We start from the raw sequence: 21,054 nt of genomic DNA, 5'->3' as shown, positions 1-21,054 counted from the left end.
ATCACAGGGATGATCTTCTGTCTGCAGAGCTCAGATGGATGAACACAGATTCCAATAAAATATTAATTAACATATATAATCTTTACTTCTGTTCAGGAGCTGATGAAGATCACCAACATCCCAAATGTTTGAGGCATTACAAAAGTTACAAACAAGCCTGATGAAATCCTCTGACTACTTTGGTTAGTCAGTTAATTTGCTCACAAACAAAATCAAAGAAAAAGCACAGAGTTAGCGAGTTAAGGGTACGGGTACAGGCTCTTTAGAAGGACTGAAAGTGCTTTATAGACAGTTCTCAAAGTGGGTTACGTTGGTTTTCTCATGAGACGACAGGAACATGGAGTTTGATGTACCAATGAACGGATACAAATGAGTCCATCTATTGTCATTTTCAAGTGTTCAGATACGTGGTCATCTTCAGCAGAAGGATTCTGAGAGCCTTCCCTCCTTGTGGTTAGGCAAATTTTTAATTAAGGTCCTACGTCATTAGTGTTGCAGTTCTAGCCGAGAACTTGCTCGAAGGTTATTGTTTATTTCTATTGCGATCCTGGAAAGAGAAATTGACAGAAAAGATATAATCAGTAAAATATCATCAAACACAAATACATAAACATTAACAGCAGTTTAAAACACGGCATCATCTCTGCATCCAGCCCTTCATTCATGATGTCAGTCAATGTTCTCCTGTTATAGCTAATAGTTCATTCCTCATTGTCAGACACAGATCAATTTAATGTCTCTGGATAAGAAGGGCATAACTCAGACAAAATGTTCCATCATTAAATGTTCAAACAAATGTTCAAACACATGGTAGGAGATTCACCATAAATTTCTACACTTCTAGAAGTGATCAGAAATCATTGCACCACCCAAAAGAGATGCATCAAATTAGTCTTTATTGTATTGGTCTCCTTTATGACTTAGGATTTATTAGATGTTTCTAATTTGAGACATCAGATAGCATAGTGTTTGTATGTTTTTTACAACACGGTGAGTGGTAATGAGTTAAAAGCATCATCTAATTGGGGTTCAGTGTCGTTACATCCAGAAACAACTGTTCTTCAATAAAACTATTTTATTAATCTGTGGATCTAACTGAGTCGATGAATCAGGGGGGACAAATGTAAGTTATTTAAACAATAAAACATTTTTTCTATCAAGATGTCTTTTTAACAGTCAAAAACTTTTTGTTTTCTGGGAGGTTTTTAGGATAAAACTTTGCAGAGTTGAATGACTCCAGACTTAGATCAGATATGCTTATCATGTTTGCAATATTCTCTTTAACATAATATTCCGGTGTAATAATTTAACTCAAGTTGTCGTGAACTATCCTGAAAAAAATAAAACCATCATTAAGTATTTCCAGGGATCACCAGAAAAAAACAAAACGTGAGAGCCACAAAATTATTCCCTATATTCTATTATTTTTTATCTACTCTCTTATTTAGCTTTTGTATTAACTGTATTTCCTCAGTATTTATATTTATATTTATATTTGTCTCCAAATCATCTCACCCTGGCTGTTCCTCTGATAAAATCATTTCTGATCAATCAAAGCTGGTCACTACTAAAGAGAATCTCAACATCTTCACGTCCGCCACAAATAAGCGTGTTCATCTATGGATGGTCGTATTAATATACCAGCAGGATCTCGCAGGAGTTTAACTGCATCTGTGGTGGAGAGAAATCCTCAGGTGGACAATATTTCTCCAGCATGTTCTTTCTTTCTTCATAAGACTTCCGGCTCTCAACGGGAGCAGACGTCTTTCTTCTGTCTCCTGTTGTTGCTATCTCTCTAACTCATACCCAGACTGACTCTTACTTATTCTCTGCAAAATGACGAAACCAAAAGGAAAATCGGAGGATACTAAAGACCAGATGGTCTCTATGAAAGAATTAAAGAGTGAGTTAAAGAGCAACTTTGATAAGTTAGGGAGTGACTTTGATAAAAAGTTGGAAGAAAAGCTAAAACCGGTGCTAGATGCCTTGGAAGAAATGAAGGACAAAATGAAGAAAATGCAGAAAGACATGGATGAAAAAGACCGAAAAATTGTTGTCTTGGAACAGGGACAACAAAGAATGGATGATTTGGAACAAAGCATTCGTATAAATGATGTGATCATCACTGGAAGCCGAGGAATTACAGAAATGCTATGGCTAGCGCTGACATCGAATCTCTGGAGCAACAAGTGAGTTCTCAACTGAGAGACCTGGAGATAACTATAGATCCGGACCAGATTGAGACATGTTACCCATTACCATCTGGAGGTAGGAGACCACCTGCAGAGCTGATAAAATTCAAAAATCGTAAACACAAGATAGCTCTTCTGAAACAAGGCATCAAACTGAAAGGAAAAAATGGCTACATTAACGAGAATCTCACTAAAAAGAATGCTGATATCGCTAAAAAAGCTCGACAACTGAAGAAGAATGGGCTGATCGACAACACCTGGATGAACAACTGCAGGATCTTCATCAAAACAAAGGGGCTTTCTCCGGACCAGATGAAAACAATGGCGATCAGGAGTGCAGAGGAGTTGGGGAAATATGAGCAATAAAGACGGACAAGAATTGTTACTACACCAAAGATCAGTACAACAGAGTCACTTCAATATTGGGAGCTCTACGATTTTGGACACGTCAAGTATTTCATGGAACAGTCGAAAAAATCAACATCATTGATGTCAGAAACATTCATTAGGATTCATTAAAGATTAATGAACAAAAAAACAAACAAAAAAACAACAACATGTATTTGTGATAACATGGGATAACATTAACTTCAGACTTTAAACAGCTTGTTGATATCTTTTTACAATATAATACCATGTGGAACTGTTAAAGTGTCTGCAACAAACTGGTTAATTCTTGTATAAACACTGTCTGCTGAAAGAGGTGACTATGATCATTATATTCTTGTGGAGAACACTGGCAAGGTCAACTTCTTGTTTTGACTATCTGTGATGTTAACAAACCTTATGTTCCTAGGAAGAATGTGAACATGGTTATACTCTAGGGTAAAAGGCTAATATCTTGAAGTGGATAAGGGTATGAACATCTGTCAAAATTCAATGTATGAGCTGGTTGAAGACTTTTAATGTCTGAGTTTGTTGATTACATATTCTAATGAGAGAGATATTTTGTTAATAATTTAGGGGACGGGAATCTTACAAGCCAATGGCTTCTACCCGTTATCCGTTTTTTTTTTTCTTTTTGGATGTTGCTGATGATGTTTCAACACTGATGAAAGTGAAATATGTTGTAATAACATGTCTGGAAAGAAGAAAAATGAACTGAATAAATAAATAAATAAGGATAATGAAAACAGCGCCGAACTGCAGAGAAAACACACCTTTGGGAGCTCTTTACCCTCTGAGAGGTGGGTAAGACCATTCTACCTGTTAAAGGGAAGGTGAATTGTTGTTTTGGTCCTGTTTATTTTACTGTTTAAAAAGTACTACTTAACCCATATGTAAAATGGCAAAGCCCACCACCACCACCATAAATTAATCAACCACCATAATAAGGATGCATTTAGCTTTCTCTGTTTGGTGTTAAAATAGGTAACACAGATCATGAGGGAAAAAAACAAATTAGTTGAGTGGGCCTCAGATATGTATTTATTACAACCTCCACCTATGTTTGAACTGGAGCCACTACATTCAGCTTGTAGTGATGCCAAACTAGAGGCTAAAAACAGCACAATGTTTACTCAACTAAACCTGAATAATAACAGGCTTAAATAACTTTTATCGAAAATACTCAAAGGTATGTCTTATCTTGCAAATTTGACTCATATTCTGTTAAATTTTTTTCATTACAGATTTTACAGTACAGATAAAATCCGGGAAATTACAACACCGGAATCAAAATGACTCAGTGACTCTTCATGTCATTACAGTAATTAGGAGAGCAGTCTTCTTTAAGGACTGGGTGTCCATACCAGAGGCCTGGGAAAGGCTCTGCGACCCAGTAGGTCTGCTCAGAGTATACTGTGGTTTATTTAGCCCAGACTGTGTTTTTTTACTTACAGTCCTCTGCCAAAATATTTCTGGGTCTGATTTGTTGGTAGATAAACCCAATTAAACCAATCATTAATGGTGAAACAGTCTGTAGAAATTAAAGTAGACTCACTTTCTAGTATATTCAGATGAAGCAAAGACCTAAAATATTAATATTCAAACTCTTAATTAGTTATGCAAAAGCTGCTGAGTCGATCCACTGGACGTTAAGAAAGTTCTTGAAGACGTTTCGTCTCTCATCCAAGAGACTTCATCTTCACTTCATCCAAGAGACTTCTTCAGTTCACTTCACTGAAGAAGTCTCTTGGATGAGAGACGAAACGTCTTCAAGAGCTTTCTTAACGTCCAGTGGATCGACTCAACAGCTTTTGGATAACTATGACCTGGATGACTGAGAACCTACACAGACATCTTAATTAGTTATGATAGTAAAATCCTGATCATTTTTATCTACACATATAAATGAAAAGGTATTGGAAGGTGTCACGGAGCAAATAGCTGAGCTGGCTTGTCGAATTTTAAAGAGAGGACAGGCTAAACAATAGGGAACCATTAACCTTGTCAGTCAGAGGGGGGTGAGGCATCAGCCAGACTCATCCTGTCATGTAGGAGGTCAGCGCTACTAAAGCGGCGCAGCAATAACACAGGATCACACATGCTTTCTACTGACAGGTTGTTTTCAGAAACCTGAAAACATTGACTTGAAATATTAATGAGAAAGTAACCCAGCGCATATTAAAAAGGTCAGGAGTCAATACAACATCAATGAACCACCAGCAGCAGGCGATGGGAGAAAAAAGAAGAGGGTGGGTCATGGGGGTCTTCTAAACACGATTAGATTAGCATATCAGTGAATTTAAGAATGGGTGCAGCAGAACTGTTGGCACGTTATTCACTCCTCATTCAGCATCCAGCAGAGTTTTTACCAGTTACTACCACTGCAACATATTTATAAGTTCCCTCAGAGGATGCAGGCTGACGGTGTGTGAGATTTTCAGAAATGCACCAAGACAATTATGACTGATTTTTATCTCAGATTTTACTGGGAAAGTCAGCCTTTTAGTAGCCAGCTGCTCCATCTCTAAGGTATGTTGCAGACAGTTTGCAGGCCGAGGGATTATGTTGTTAAAGACTAATAAAGCATGAGGAGCCTGTGGAGAGCACAGAGGCTTGGTGTTCAAAGGGAGATCAGAGATTACATCTGCCTTTGTCTGTGAGATGGAATGGCAGGAATGTAGGCTATTTCAGGAAACCTTTATGCATCCAACTCCACTTGAGTAGATCATCACGATCTCCACAGCACAAGATGGCTGATGAGGATTCAGCATTTCCTGAACCTGTTCATGACTAATGGTGGCATGGCAATCTGCTGACAGGCCTCGGGGAATTCCATTAATGCTCAATTGGTCATTCAACCACAGGAAGTTACAACCTCTATCTGAGAGCAGGTGGAAAGAGATCAGCTGATTAAAGGAACAGCGAGTCAGTGAAAGTTAGTCTCTCTCTCTCTGAACTGAAGGGTAGCAGTGTCACACGTACCAACAAGCTATTTAAAGGAGACAGATCTTGCAACGTGTGTTTATCTCACCTTCCTCAGAGCCTCCTCCTCTTCCTGACGTTTTTCGTAATGTGCAAAGTCATCAAAGATTGAGGTGGTATGCTTGTAAGTGGCGATAATTTTAAGCACTTGTTTGGCCTTCTCCAAAGGCACTTCCTGAGTGTCCCTGGAGTTGGTCACTGGCTTGTTGTCATTGTTCTCCAGCCGGATGTGTCTCAGCTGGTTGTTGGGCACGTCTTTGATGAAAGCCCACTTCACCTCAAACTTGCCCTTCCACTTGTCCTGAGACCAGACGCCTGTATAGGCATTGTAGTCCACCGGTGAGCGCATCTCAGCCACGCCACAGAAGTGCCCACTGCCATTAACGCTGAACAACAAGTACAGGGGCCCCTTGTTGCCCAGTGAGCGGTAGGCACCATCCAGGCGCTTGTTGCCATGTTCTGTACTACACCAGATCGAGTACTTGATTGAACGGTGAATGTCATCTTCCGAATAGCTTTTAATAATGAAAACACGTCCATTTTTCAAGTTCCAGTCAAAGTCTTTGGGGTTGTAGTTGTTTAGGGCTCGGAGTTTCTCCAGCACAGGGTGCACTTCACCAGTGCAAGGGGAGGCACTCAGTGGGACTCCCCCTCCTAGGCCGAAGCCCTCACCTCGGTTCCTGGGAGCCACCCAACGGTTGGGTGGTGGACCTGGCTGCTGGGGTAAATGTTGGTGAAGAGGTTGTGGGGGGCCGGGTTGAGAGGAGAGCTGCAAGTGAGCAGGTCCAGGTGTCAGGGGATGGGGATGTTGAGGGGACTGGAGAGATTGGAGCTGAAAGGGCTGATGTTGGTGTTGTGGTTGGTGCTGAGGCTGGGGGGGTAATGGGTTCTGCAGTAAGGGCTGGTGCTGTGCAAGGAGAGGCGGTTGCACCAGAGTTTGTGGAGGCATCATAGTCTGAGCCAATGGAGGCTTGTTCAGAGAGCCCTTATCGTCCCAAGTCCCAATGTTCATATTGTGCTTTATTGGCGGTGGGGGGATGGCAGCGCCTCCCCCCAACCCCATGTTGGCTTTAGGTTTGACCTTGGGCTGTGGCTTGGCCGGTTTTTTGGCAATGGCTGCCCAGGAGGCGGGTTTAGGTATGGATGAGCTGACAGATGGAGGGAGACTATTGGCTGCCATACTGCTCATACCTACAGTGCCACCTAGAGGTGAGCCCACAGTTTTGGTGACAGCTGCCACCATGTCTGTACCCAGTTTTAACCCCGTCATGCCCTGCTCAATGCTGTTCAGCACCGGGACTTTACTAAGCTGGGTCTCACTCCCAAAGCCCGCCTGTCCGTCTGTGATGGCCCGACCCAGTGAGCTGGGGGCGTACCCATAGCTGTTACTATACACCGAGCTCTGGGTAGACTGACCCTGAGAGACACTGGTACCCCAGGTGGAAAAGTCTGCATTTCCAGGGAAAAAGTTGAAGCCATGCTGGCCCAGGAAGGGAGGAGTGTTGCCCAGCGCACCTGGCTGGCTGAAAACACCGTCAGGGATGAAATGTGGCTCGCCATTGCTCATCTGTCCATACGTAGTGAGGTACGGCATTGGTGGGTCTCCTCCGGTAGACCAAGCAGCCTCTCCCAGAGAGTAAGGGAAACCAATTGATGGAGCATAGTAGCTAGGCATGTAGGGGTCAGACATTGGTGGATAGCTGTTACTCTGTGAGACATAGGGAGATGGGAAGTTAGTATACACGACAGGCAGCGCCATCGAGAAAATAACCATTGAACACAATGAAGCACGAAAATTAGTATATGCCCTGTTGTAGACTACATGAATTCAGGACACGTTTCTGGTCAGATATGGTCTATTCACAGGATTAAGTGGTTCATTAATGGCTTTGTTTAATAAAATAAACTAAAAAACCTAAAGCAAAACAAGCTATTGCTTTCTTAAAGTCAATCGGATTCCACAGTGATATTTACAACTTACTAAAGAACCAGCTCAAATGTGTATGGACATGAACATTTGACCAAGAATTGGATTCCCAGATATTGTATCCATCAAATTTCAACACTGGGTTATGAAATAAGAACGCCTGTAGGAGTACAACAGCCTTGGGGCCTTGGACATTTTTGAAAGTGAGATATGTTGGCAAATTTAATATGAGAAGGTCACCAATAGACATTCTAGTTACATGTGGAGAGATTTGTGCAAACACTGTATCCCAACTTGGACAAGTATGTATGCAGCAGCTTTGTTGCCACATATGTAGGTGTGATCAAAGCTCAGCGACCCAATGACACGCCGTGTGTCTCTCTAGCACATCCAGCATATACTTGATGAATGTGATACAGTCTTTAAGGATCTGTTGATCACAAATGATCAATGACAGATCTACATTTCGACACATGGCCGCAGGTGACTTGGGAACTACAGTGATGAATTGGCTTATCTTCTCTATAACATTCCTCAGTCTGTATAAAGATACTGTCCCTTCTCCTGCTGAGTCTATTTATACTATCAATCACAGCTCTTTCCCATCTTAAATGTGACTTGGTGTCTGCAGTGCTCAAGATGAACGATAATGCTGCCAATCAGTAGGAGCTTTCTGGCACTCAGTGGGTGTGATGTCACGTGCATACACTCCATAGGAAGATGTGGCATCTCTGGGGAAAATCACTACCAAACTACACTCATATGCAGAGTGTGTGGCACCTAAAAAGTGTCCAGTTTATCTGTAGCATGAAGCTATTTGCTCCACAATAAATGGTGACAGATATACTACTGTAGCATATAATTACTGAAAGTTACCTGATTTGTCTGGCCGCTTAGGTAAGGCTCAAAATCATCATCATTCACACCATCCTTTTGATGCATTGATCCGTTTTGCACTAAGGATGGAAAGACAGGGCAAATAATAATAATAATAATAATATGTGCTGTATTTGACTTAAAACATGCCAGTGGTCAAAAATAAAACAAAGGAGGAGATTTGGGAACACTCATTAACGTCCATGAGCAATATTTTATCAAAACACCCCAATATTGTGTAATTTTAGTGTGAAATACATTTAATAAACAAGGTGCTGCCTTTCGATCCCAGTGGTTAAGGCTTACCTTTATTTCCTTGTCCTTTAGGTCTCTGGAATAATGAGTAGCACAGGGAGAAGAGATTAGACAGTTGTCAGATGAATGCATTATAATAACCCCCAGCCCCAGCCATCAGCCCCTTGTTATCATCTGCAGGTTGCTCGGTGTTGTTTACCCTGTCAGCCGCTCCAACACCCAGCAAACGCTGCCGCATTGGCAACCTGCTCCGGCTTGTTGTTCGCCAGTACAGTCGGCCTACATTACAGCTAGTAGCTATCATATAAAAAGCACTTTTTGAAGCCCCCTTTTGATGTGCCATGTCGACCAAGATCACACTGCTGTCAGCAAAGTTTTATTTCTTTCTCTCGGTGGATTTATCGCACATTTTAGCTGCGAGCGCACGAACCTGATCGACTGTGGTCGCAGACATCCTCCAGGAACCGAGACTGATGGCTATTTTGTGAGACTGTCCACGGCTTGCCCTGCTTCTCCGGTGCTTTTCCTGGCTCGTCTCTAGGGCTGTCCGATCGGGCTGTAGCGGCTAAAGGCGACGGCTTCCCCCCGCGGTCAGACCTCACGACGATCCGGTTCTTCTGCTCGGTACAAACGTCGGCTGTGCGTCTGCTGTGAGGGCGTCACTGAATGTGTCCGATCCTGACGGGGATTGTAATGAACAGTCAATCTGAAACTGACTAGTTTCTTACTGGAATATCCCTTACCATATCCCACAATGGCGGATAGGCTCTTTACTCCCGCTTCCGTTCCGTTCTGCTGCTCCGTGACCTTCCGCCTGTGACGCTCTGAGTCATGTTACAAACACCTAACATGACAGTCACAAACACAAGTCCCGCTCCTGTGGGTTTATTCCCTGTTTTCGCTGCTTTACTGACCCCCGGTAGTCCTGTCTGCCTTTGACAGCCAGAAAATCAAACCTACTGTTGGATGGACACTTTGGGGGTGTAAAGAAAAACCGATTCACTCATTATTATGTTCAATTTTGAGATTATTTCCCTTCTCTTTTTTTTACTTTCAGTTTTACACAGGCGATTATTAATCTGTAATTTTAGATTTCAATATCTAATGGCATTCAGCAATTTAGCCTCAGCCACATTAAAAATATACCTTTATGTTGATGCATATTTATAAACGATTTATTACCATGTTAAACTACAATATAGGAGTCACTGTGAATGCAGGAATATTTTTACTGTGTGTGGTATTCACACTTTATTTAACTACATTAGGTTACTCCAGGGAAGGTTATGTATAGTTATGACATTTGAAGCAAAACTAATATATATATATATATACATATATATATATTTTTTTTTTTTAATTTTTTTTTTTTTTTTACTTGTGATGGGTATTTTAGCTCAAATATAATCGGTATGCATTATGCACGCCCATAGTGATGAAGTAGTTTCACCATGGCAAAATGTTTTATCAAATAATTTCTTCTTATAGCCAACAAATGCAAAAGAGAACAGAACATTCCTCAAACAAAAACGCTTTCAGTTGACTCAGAGATTATTTTTCATGATGCAAATTAAAAAAAATAAATAAAAGTAAGCTGGAGTTTGCACGTCTGAGTAATACGAAATATGTAACTGAGTACTTTTGATTGTAATTGTATTTTACACCGTTACTCCTTCCAGGATCCGAGTACAGTACGTACTCTTAAACTGAGCTGCGCTGTCAAGTTGTTGTGGCTGAACTGACGAACGGGATTTGTCGCTCAATTCTCGCGATACTTCCGCAGTGGTCGGGCCGCAGCAGTATGGCGGCTGTCACGTTGAGGTCCTGCCGCAGAGGGCTTTCACACGTATTAAGTAATGGAGGACCCACAGCTCTGTCGTCGAACATTTTCGGAGGTTTGTTCACGTCTCCACGTTTGTCGCGACCAATTTAAATATGTTTGAATTTAATTCAAACGCTTTTAAAGGCGGAGGGGGGTGTGGTTCACGCTGGGTCGTCTTGAAAATGTGGGGCTCGTAAATAGTGATGCGTTTGCGTCGGTGCCTGATTTTGCACTTGTCTGCTTTCATTTTCGTACTATTTTAAAAGATTTCAACGTTAGTGAACTCCAAAAAAATGCTTGCTGCGCCCCATAACCTACAAATGTTTCCATTTTGCATGAAGAGGAATCTGACTTGTCGCGGAGGGGATGTGACGTGTGCGTTCATATTCGCCCATGTGTTCATCTGTGATAGCTGATAGTAATTAATTAGTTTATATTCATCTAGCAAATCAATAATACATTATCCCGTGTCAACCAGGGGGCAGGAGACACAAGTCCTCAGTTCAGTATGCTTCACGCCCAGACCTCCCAAAGCTGGCCTACAGGAGAGTGAAGGGGAAGAGTCCTGGAGTGGTTTTCCTGCCAGGATATGGGTCCAACATGAACGGACAGAAAGCCGAGTCACTGGAGGAGTTCTGTAGGTCCCTGGGACACTCATGTCTGAGGTACGTGTGCCTAAAGCAAAACCAAAGAGATGGACGCGAAGAACACGCCTCACGGTCTTTACATACAGTTATGTTCATAATAATAGCAGGGTGTCTAAAAATGTGAGTAAACCTCAAACTTTTTAAAATATTTTAATGCACACAAATGACTGAGGGACACGTCGCATGCTATTTCAAAGCAAGAAAACTGGAAAAAGTCATTGAATATGATAATATTTGACAGAAAGTCAACAAACATAATGTTCAAATAAATAGCAGTGCTGAGTTCAATTCATGATGTCATTGATTCTATAAAAAAAAAAAAAAAGAGGTTAAACAGGTGGCCCTTAGTTAAGGATCAAGGCAACCGGTGCTGTAGATGCTGGCTGTGCCTTTGTCCTTGAAAAACAGTAAAATGGGTCGTTCAAGGCATTATTTAGAAGAAGAGCATTCTTTAATTAAGAAGTTAATAAAAGAGGGGAAAACCTATAAAGAAGTGGCAAAAATGATAGGTGTTCAACTAAAATAATATGAAACGAGGAAGAAATAGAGAAACAACTACTCAAATGGATTTGAGAATAACCAAAATGGCCAAGGCTCAGCCAACGATCATCTCAGGGACGATCAGAAAAGATCAAAGGTGGTCTCTGAGTCCCGTGACAATCAGAGGACGTTTATGTGAAGCCAAGCTACCAGCCAAAAGCCCCTGCAAAGTCCAATTGTTAAAAAAACAGACGTGCTAAAGCAGGTACAATTTGCCAAAGAACACATCCACTGGCCTAAGAAGAAATGGCCTTAAATTTTGTAGACTGATGAAAGTCACATCGTTCTTTTTGGGTCTAGGGGCCCACAGACTCAGATGACCCCAAACACTGAAATGAAGCCACAGTACGAAGTGAAGATGGTGAAGCTTGATGATGCAAGCATCATGATATGGGGACGTTTCTCATGCAATTGTATTGGTCCTATTTATCAAATACCAGGGATCTTAGATCAGTTTGAGTCCATCAGAATACTGGAAGTAGTCCTGTCGCCTTATGCTGAAGAGGAGATGCCCTTGAAATGTGTGTTTCAATAAGAAATTGACCCCAAACACACCCGCAAGCAAGCAAAGTCATGGATACAGACAAGCAGCATCCAACTAATGGAGTGACCAGCATAATCCCCTAGACCTAAATCCCGTAGAAAACTTTTGGGATTACATGAAAAATGCTGTTCATGATGCAAAACCAAGAAATGCAGAGGAACTGTGGAACGTAGTACAATTGCTGTGGGCTGGAATGCCTGTTGACTGATGCCAGACGTTGGTCGAGTCCATGCACCACAGATGTGAAGCAGTTATCAGAAACTGGCTATGCAGCTAATTATTAATGTAAGATTCTCGGGAAAGTTGAATCTTCAAGCATTTTAGTTTTATGCAGTACATTTTTGAGTTTTAAAGAAACATTCCAACACTGCTATTTATTGAACATTATTGACTTTCTGTAAAATATTATCATATTCATAACTTTTTCCACTTTTCTTGCTTTGAAATTGAATGTGAAGTGTCCCCAATGCATTCATATGCATAAAAATAAAAATTATTTGAAGAATTTTGAGGTTTACTCACATTTTTAAACACCCTGCTATTATTGTGAGCATAACTGTAGATGGAGACTAGGTCAGATCAAGTACTTGCCTCATACATACTATTGGGCCTGTATGTCCAAAGTCTTAATCTTTTAAAAGTCAGAATTCCCTGTGATAACTAGGAACACTTTAAATCCAGTATTCAGGCCAGTTGAACTCTTTACATGTGGAATCCATAACTAAACATACACACCAGAGCTACCTGGAGTAAAATGAAACCGATCCATTCACAATCACGAGGCCTTAATCAGATAATAAGAGAAGAAATGCAAATGCGCTATGATTATAGTCTTTACACTGTTTTTGAATGCCTTGCAGTCACTGATATAGTCCTTATAAAAGTTTGATTTGTTTGACTCTGTCTCTTGAAGACCGAGTTCTAGTCAGTACATAAATACTGAAGTAGATATTATTTAATACATATAGAATGAAACACTGATTTCTTTTTGAAAACCATGTTATGCCCCGAGATGAAAAAATCTATATCACTTTGTTTAGGCTTAGTAATTTGGGTTTGTTTGCATAAGATGTCTTGCACTCCTTTAAGATAGGTTGTGACCTTTTCCACTCAGATTAATACTTGGTTTCAGCAGACCTGAAAGACATTCAATCACTTCAAAACCAGAGTTCCATTTAGAGGGTTGTGGACCATACAGAAACAACTGGAAATATATAAGGGGCCATAAATAGACATTGCTAAATCATTTTGGCATTTTTAAGTACATCCTCCGTGACCAATTTGGTTGTATGTAAAAGATATGGGCTTATTATATTAGGGTTGGTTAGATTTTAATTTTCCCCTTTTGTTCAGGTGTAAAACTTCCACCACTTTAATTTCATACAAGCTAGCAGTTGACATGTGCAAGTTGAGAAAGCCAGCAGCTTGTGGCTTTTGAGCACAGGAACCAGGACAGCTGGTTAGCTCTGTTACTTCAGGGTGATGAGTTGTGTTAGCTTAAATGTTTATACAGTGACAGAAATATCATGGACAGACCTTGTTCTCTGTTGTATGTAATGTATTTACTATGGTTTTAAGTAAAATTAATTTTGTCCCTGGCCTCCCATGGTTTCCCCTGTTTACCTTCTGATTCCCACAACCATGGCCTGTTCTGTTTTTCTACAGGTTTGACTACACGGGACATGGAGCCTCAGAGGGGGTGCTATCAGAAGGAACGATTGGTACCTGGAAAAAAGATGTCCTTTTTGTTTTGGATGAGTTAACAGAGGGACCACAGGTAAATATTTTTTGGGCCATAGCCATTTGCAAAGTGACTTCTGGTTCATAATCAATGAAGTCTGTAAAGACCTTGCTAATTAGGAATGGGAATGGAAAATCGGTTCCCATTTGTATTGGGGTTCAAATGATAGCAGAGAAACTGCTTAGAGAAACACTTAGTATTGATTTTTAGGTCCTGGGCTTCCTGTTAGATTTGTGTCATGAAAAAAAAGTCTTAAAATGTATAGATTTTAATGATATGTAAAATGTACTACTCTTAAATAATTACTTTTCAATCTAGAGTTAGTTATATTTGTTTGATAGTCATGAATTACATTAGTCAGAGAGGTCAGACTGAGATGGTTTGGACATGTCCAGAGGAGAGATAGTGAATATATTGGTAGATTTTATTTAATAAATATTGAATGAGACACTGATTTCTTTTTTAAATGGTGTTTTGATGCTGAGTTTTGAACTGCCAGGCAGGAGGCCCAGAGGAAGACCAAAGAGGAGGTTTATGGATGTAGTGGAAGAGGACATGAAGGTAGTTGGTGTGAGAGAAGAGAATGCAGAAGACAGGGTTAGATGGAGGCAACTGATTCGCTGTGGCGACCCCTGAAGGGAAAAGCTGAAAGGAAAAGAAGATGTAGTCATGAATTACATTAAGAGTGTGATTTTAGGAACCAGCTCTGTCCTTCCACACAATTGTAACATATTCCACGTAAAAATACTTGGTTTTAAATAATAATTTCTTACTGTGATGGCCTTTGCATCAAAGCCTTAAAAAGTTTTCATATTGTGCCCTTAAAATCAACTTTTCATTGATTTGTTCATCGTCAGTAGGATTTATTAGACAACAACGAATAAATGGGTGAAATAGCATGGAACAGGAATGGAACGATCAAATCTTCACATTTCCGTACGTTTCACTGTAGTTTCCACCATTCCTCCAGAAGATGGCACTGTGTTGCAGCATTTATGATACCATTAGATTTCACCTTAGAGTGAATGATAATGTTGTATGGGCCTTCGGCAGGTGTTCTTAAAGAGGTTTTCATTTTTTTAATTAATGAGATTTTTAAAGAGGGTATATGTTGGCTTTCTTTTCACCTGTAGATACTGGTGGGTTCCAGTATAGGTGGTTGGCTCATGTTGTTAGCAGCCATTGCAAGACCGGAGAAGACTGCAGCACTTGTGGGCATCTCCACTGCTGCTGATCACATTGTCACAGCGTTTAACGCTCTTCCTTTGGAGGTAGGAACGTGCATTAATATATAATTTTTTGGACATTTACATAAACTATTTTTCTGACTGGTATTTATCCTTGTTTGATTACACAGACACGCAAAGAGTTTGAAGAGAAGGGGGAGTGGACACTGCCCACCAAACACTCAGAGGAGGGTCATTACAAGTTCAGCATGGACTTTCTGCGAGAGGCAGAAAACCACCGTGTACTCCAGAGTCCCATCCCAATCACCTGCCCTGTGCGACTCATTCATGGGCTCAAAGATGAAGATGTCCCGTGGCACATCTCCATGCAGGTTGCAGAACGTATCCTCAGCCCTGATGTGGATGTCATCCTCCGACGGCAAGGACAGCATCGCATGTCAGAGAAAGATGACATCAAGCTCATGGTCTACACAGTTGACGATCTTATAGACAAGTTGACCACTTCGGTCTGAGTGAGGAATCGGGGAACAAGCATGAGATGTTGCTTAGATATGGAGAGGACTTTTTACTGTGAAGTTAACCCACAAATTTACCAAACAATGGCATGCTCCTCTGCCAAGTATGACCATCTGTCCATTGTGTTCTACACGTACTTCAACTTTCCTTTCATCATGCCACCACAGTGTAAGCGACATTGGAAGGGAGCACTGCTGCTAGTTGTTTCCTTGTATCTTCAGGTTGCATTTGTATGTTTTCCAGGTTACTATGTTGAGTGTTATTGGCCATTACTAGGTCTGCAGTTGCTGCTGTCTCCATCTTACTTCCTGTTTGACTGGTTTCCCCTTCTTCTTTGCTTAGATGAATAGTTTTCCTGTGCCTTTTTCAAATAATTTTTCACCTTTTTGGTCAATAAAACCTCTGCACAATTTGAGTGCAGGTCTCTTTTTGTTCTCTCAAATAACACCTGAGAAGCAACAACTGTTAAAGAAAAACCGCAATTGTAGGAAAATGAGCATTATATTTCATCAAGTCATTTTGTGTTAAATATAAAAGTGTTGCATGTTTCTTATGAAGGCTGCACATTTTAAAGTGTAAAACCCAAACATCTTACCTGAAGTAAAAAAAATTAAAATTGGAGCCTTTTTTTTTCCAGATGGAGTAAATAGGAAAAAATTAAGCAAAAAATAAATTTGTTAGCAATTTAATAGAGACAATCACATTATTGCAAGTTATGAAGTGTTGTCGGCGACAGTCGTGTGAGGTTCATCATATTCAAGGGGAACATTCTGTTACATGACTCCCCATACCTGCTGGCCTTTAGCCTGGAGTGGCCTCCTGAATGGAGCCAGTGGACTGTTTATTATTAACGTGTCATTGGCCACTAGCTGCACTCTGCTCAATGGGGCGAAACCAAGTACTTGACTATCCCTGGTCCACTTTACTGCAGCAGTGACCTTTAACTCATGGTTGAGCTATGAGCTATCTTTTGTGTCAAAACTAAAACATGCTGGAGCATAAAGTGTGGTAATTACGATGCAGGCAGAAGCCATGGTGCAAAAGGCAAAGACTTTTAAATTATATTGATGTAGCTTAAATAAATAGTTATTTGCACCACAGATCATTGGAATAAACTTCTAGTGGGTTTTTTTTAGGTGAGGCAGCTTGCTTTCCATATCCAAAACTGACATAAAGATGCTATAACATTAAAAAAAAATCCTTTATCTAGAAGTCAATTGAATAATATGATCTCAGGAGGATCAGCATAAGTGAAAGTCCCTGAGTACATTTGTGATTCTACCGTTTATCAGATTTAATGCATTGATGTTTGAATTGAATGGAGTTGGTTCATATCACTGTATTCATTTAAAATCTCAGCCAATAAATAAAGTATGGCAGCATCTTCACTGGTTTGCTGATGGTTATTTGGTGCAAGCTGACCATGCACTACCGGACTCAAGAGTCACGTCGCATTTTGTGTCTTCCGGGACCCCTTCTGGAGGAGCTTGCATATAAAACGTTTGACACACACACACACACACACACACACACACACACACACACCCTCCCCATCCCTCCTCCCGGTCCGACTGGATGCAGGCTGGCCCGACGCGCCTGTGCTGCGCTTCATGGATGTCTTAGCGATTCAGCATCCTCAGCCCTGCCCAACACAGGACGACTGAACCACAGTGACTCGGACAAATCGGCGTGTGCTCTTCTCTCTAGTAAGTACTCGTGATCTTTACTAAATCCAACTGTTTAGATTGCGTGTTATACTGTGTGACATCTATGCAGGTGCAGAGACGCATCTTTTTCCTCGAGGTTTACACAACCGCCTTTGGTTTTATAAAATATTGATGTGTTAAAAAGACGCGGAATTTGTAACACAGTGCTGTTTAACAAAGAAAAAAATAGCTCGTAATAATACTGTAGGTTGGACAGTGGACAGGAAAATATGCGACACCTGAGATTGGCGTGATTTGCATTTGACTAAACATAAAACTGTTAAACGAGCATAAAAATTATTTCTAAGAGGGCAAACTTTCTTTAAAAAAACAAACAAAAAACACTGGATTGTGTAATTTCCGTCGTGACTCCTGCCTAGTGGAGGTCACACTTGACACATCCACGCGTGCGCCACGGCGCATTACTGCACATCGTGCCGTAAACGGTGTTGATTGTTACCGGGAGCAATTTGTCCCTGTCCAAGACGTTTGTCCGGGACCACACCCTGCTCGTCTGCATCTCCTGGAGATGTGCCTGAGTGGGGTCCTTAGCTGTGGAAGGCGAAGCGTGGAGGCACACTTAAGTATGGTCCAGAAAACTGAGATTTGCACACTTTCCTTGTAGTAACACTAAATGAAAGAAACCAAACATTGACATTCAGTCTGGATTTAAAATAATCACGGATATAGTGGTGGTAATCTGAAGATGACTGACTGACTAATATATAACAGTTGCACTGTTTGAATATAATGTTTTGGGGGTTTTTTTTCAAGTACAAGTATTTCAACCTGATTTGCACCACTTGATCTCTTCAGGGCTTTTGATTTCCCTACATACACTAGAGAGCTGCGATGGCGAACAGAGGGCCCAGCTATGGCCTGAGCCGAGAAGTGCAGGAGAAGATTGACCAGAAATATGACTCAGACCTGGAGCAGAGGCTGGTGGACTGGATAGTGACACAGTGTGGAGGAAACCTGGAGAGGCCTCAGGCGGGCAGAGACAACTTCCAGAAATGGTTGATGGATGGAACAGTGAGTGTCTGCTGCACCTGTACCTAGAATAGAAGTCACTGTTTAATTATTTAAAGTACATATGCCAGCACTGTCAGACTTAAGGGCCTATGATATTAAGGTTAAAATAAGCAACCAGATTTATATGCCTATTTATTCTTTATTAGTAGAAATCAATGGTCTGAATTTATAGTTCTGCACTATTATATTGGGTTACTGAAAATATCATCTCTGCTAGCTGAAGGAGGGGGCCAGTGCAAATAATAATAATAATAATAATAATAATAATAAAGGATAAAATGAAAAAAAACAACTCTTATTTAGTAACAATGAATGTCAAGATGCTAAGTGTTGTGGCCACGGTTTTACAATTATTGAAGTTTGTAATCAGTCCTTCTCCCCTCTAAAAATCCATCACTGTAAAAACTAATTAGCGACCAATCACGAATGCACTCTTGCACATTGCTGAAATGGTTTTTGTTTGACGTTCCAGCTAACTCCTGTGATGGATTCAGAAAAATCCATCTTAGACCAAGCAGAGACATGCACAAAGTCCTGCACCATTATCAGAGAACAATATAATCCAGCCAAATATTATTTTGTTTTGTCAGTACTCTCTCAGTGATAAATGATATCTGTTTCTGCACCAGTAGCCACATGCAAATGTTTTCTCCTTCTTGTGTGGCTAGACATTTTTGTAAGTGATTTAAATCAGTTGCAAGAAGGTGGAAAGTCCCAAAAAGTCAATTATCACTTGTAAGCTACAATGGGTTGGTATATCAGGTATACTGTACTAATAAATACAATTGTAGTGCATATTTTATGTTTGATGTTGTTATTGTTGTTGTTGTTTTACTCTTCCATGAGGTGAATTATTAAGCACTAGTTTTATCAGTACTGTACTCAGTATGGGCTAATATCTAAATCCCAGGTATCAGTATTAGCATCAGGAGTGAAGAAATTAGATGAATGCAACCTTAATTCAAGCATATAGGAGAGTGACAGACAAGATTCTCTGCTGTCCTTTTGACATGAACAAGCCAGATTCCTGACCTCCTTTGCCACAGGTTCTCTGCAGGCTTATCAACAGCCTTTATCCAAAGGGGAAGGAGCCTATAAAGAAGATATCAGAGACCCAGATGGCCTTTAAACAAATGGAGAAGATCTCTCAGTTCCTGCAAGCAGCTGAAGCTTATGGAGTCACAACCACTGACATATTTCAGACTGTGGATCTCTGGGAAGGTTATTGTACCTCTTTTTTACTGGATATATACATTTCTAATATAATTTTCTGTAAACTAAATATCATGATAAAAACACCCTTTGTTCCGGCTTTAGGGAAGGACATGGCCACGGTCCAAAGAACTCTTATGGCTTTGGGGAGTCTGGCTGTCACTAAGGATGATGGTCACTATAGAGGTGACCGAGACTGGTTTCACAGGTAAAGAGAAACTTCACTGCAATATAAAAACACCACATTTTCACATCTGTATGATGCCTCATGTTCCTCTAACTTTGTAACTGTTGTCCATATAAAGGAAAGCCCAGGGTTATCAGCGAGAGTTCAGTCAAGAGCAACTCCGCCAAGGACAGAGTCTGATCGGCCTACAGATGGGCAGCAACCGCGGGGCTTCTCAATCTGGAATGACGGGCTATGGCATGCATCGTCAGATCATGTAGACAACCGACGAGCAAAATCCTCACTCCTGCTTCCAGATCTTATTTTCTACTAATATCACAGAAGTTGTAGTGCTCATAGATTTTGTAGCGCCTGCCACGTTAACCTCAAATTCCCTGGAACTGCTGCTGTTCACAAACTGAGTGCTGTGTCTTAAAAATGATGTCAGATGCTGTAGATTTCCTTTGTCAAGCTGTCTTCCTATTCCTCTCTTCCCTTTGGTTGGTGTGGTTTCCTCTGGAGCTTTCATTATTCGCTTTCCATTTCTTACCATTTCTAAATAATTCATGTGGGACCCAAAGTCATTCAACATATATTTAGACTTTTAGAGAATGTAACGTTAAAATCTCAACACAAAACAAGCCATCAGTGTTCTACACATTTAATATTTGAAATACTGTGATAGCATGTTGTATACTATTTATTTGTATTTATGTATATATTTATTTGCATATTGTTTTAAAGTCATCTTTTATTTTGTAAGTGTTAGCCTTAAACATAATGGAACATAGTTGACGATATCTCTCTGTCCTGTTTGCAGCATTGTTGCAGTATCTTCTGTAACTGAATCAATCCCATGCTGTGTCTGGTTGTGGGACTATAGAGAATGATCACGATAGAACCTCATATTATCAAAATTATTCCAATCCATGTTCTTTTTACTTATTTATGATGTGACTGTTTTGTGCTCCAAGCAAGTATATGTGCAGTAGCCAACATTCATGACAGTGAAGTGTCCTTTTCTGGTGCTAGGTAAGGACATCGCCTGAATGTGCACTTTCATGTATTGTCATGATTATATTTTATAAATATATTTATATCTGGAGGCTTATGCAAAGAATTATGGAAAAATAAAGTAAATCAACATGTGTTTGTGTCAGTTTGTGCAGCACAAGCTTATTGTCACTATAACTGCCAAGTCGGAGGTATATGCTGTGTGCGCTGTGTTTTTTTGTTCTTATCTTGGTGTAATGATCCTGCCCCTCCCTTGCACCAAACTCTCCTGTCTCTCCTCACTGTACACAATCTAATAATGGGCCAGC

The 21,054-nt window shown here is 40.6% G+C and overlaps 3 protein-coding genes across 6 annotated transcripts; 2 read left to right on the top strand and 1 right to left on the bottom strand.

The window, feature by feature from the left end:
• Positions 1-378: 378 nt before the first annotated feature.
• On the bottom strand, positions 379-9,625 carry ythdf3 (YTH N6-methyladenosine RNA binding protein F3). 2 transcript variants are annotated; one of them, XM_068304387.1, is made up of 6 exons: positions 9,363-9,625; positions 9,050-9,297; positions 8,671-8,695; positions 8,365-8,444; positions 5,611-7,269; positions 379-547 (listed from the first exon to the last, which is right to left on the bottom strand). In XM_068304387.1, exons 2-6 carry the CDS (start codon positions 9,071-9,073, stop codon positions 524-526), a joined length of 1,812 nt encoding a protein of 603 aa, XP_068160488.1. In that variant the 5' UTR covers positions 9,074-9,297; positions 9,363-9,625; the 3' UTR covers positions 379-523. The 2 variants fall into 2 exon arrangements, with proteins under 2 accessions (XP_068160488.1, XP_068160487.1); XM_068304386.1 differs by having other exon boundaries at positions 9,050-9,625.
• Positions 9,626-10,399: 774 nt separating this feature from the next.
• abhd10b (abhydrolase domain containing 10, depalmitoylase b) lies at positions 10,400-16,031 on the top strand. Its single transcript, XM_068304079.1, has 5 exons — positions 10,400-10,514; positions 10,920-11,106; positions 13,838-13,949; positions 15,047-15,184; positions 15,271-16,031. Exons 1-5 carry the CDS (start codon positions 10,421-10,423, stop codon positions 15,610-15,612), a joined length of 873 nt encoding a protein of 290 aa, XP_068160180.1. The 5' UTR covers positions 10,400-10,420; the 3' UTR covers positions 15,613-16,031.
• Positions 16,032-17,186: 1,155 nt separating this feature from the next.
• On the top strand, positions 17,187-20,773 carry tagln3b (transgelin 3b). Of its 3 annotated transcripts, XM_068343639.1 has the most exons (5): positions 17,187-17,322; positions 18,139-18,354; positions 19,401-19,575; positions 19,672-19,774; positions 19,872-20,773. In XM_068343639.1, the coding sequence occupies exons 2-5, from the start codon at positions 18,175-18,177 to the stop codon at positions 20,011-20,013; spliced, it is 600 nt and encodes a 199-aa protein (XP_068199740.1). In that variant the 5' UTR covers positions 17,187-17,322; positions 18,139-18,174; the 3' UTR covers positions 20,014-20,773. The 3 variants fall into 3 exon arrangements, with proteins under 3 accessions (XP_068199740.1, XP_068199738.1, XP_068199739.1); XM_068343637.1 differs by having other exon boundaries at positions 19,401-19,774; XM_068343638.1 differs by having other exon boundaries at positions 17,191-17,322; positions 18,166-18,354; positions 19,401-19,774.
• Positions 20,774-21,054: the final 281 nt, after the last annotated feature.

Source organism: Antennarius striatus, chromosome 20 (assembly GCF_040054535.1).
Source record: "Antennarius striatus isolate MH-2024 chromosome 20, ASM4005453v1, whole genome shotgun sequence".
Lineage (NCBI taxonomy): Eukaryota > Metazoa > Chordata > Actinopteri > Lophiiformes > Antennariidae > Antennarius > Antennarius striatus.
This window is presented reverse-complemented; position numbering and strand designations above follow the sequence as displayed.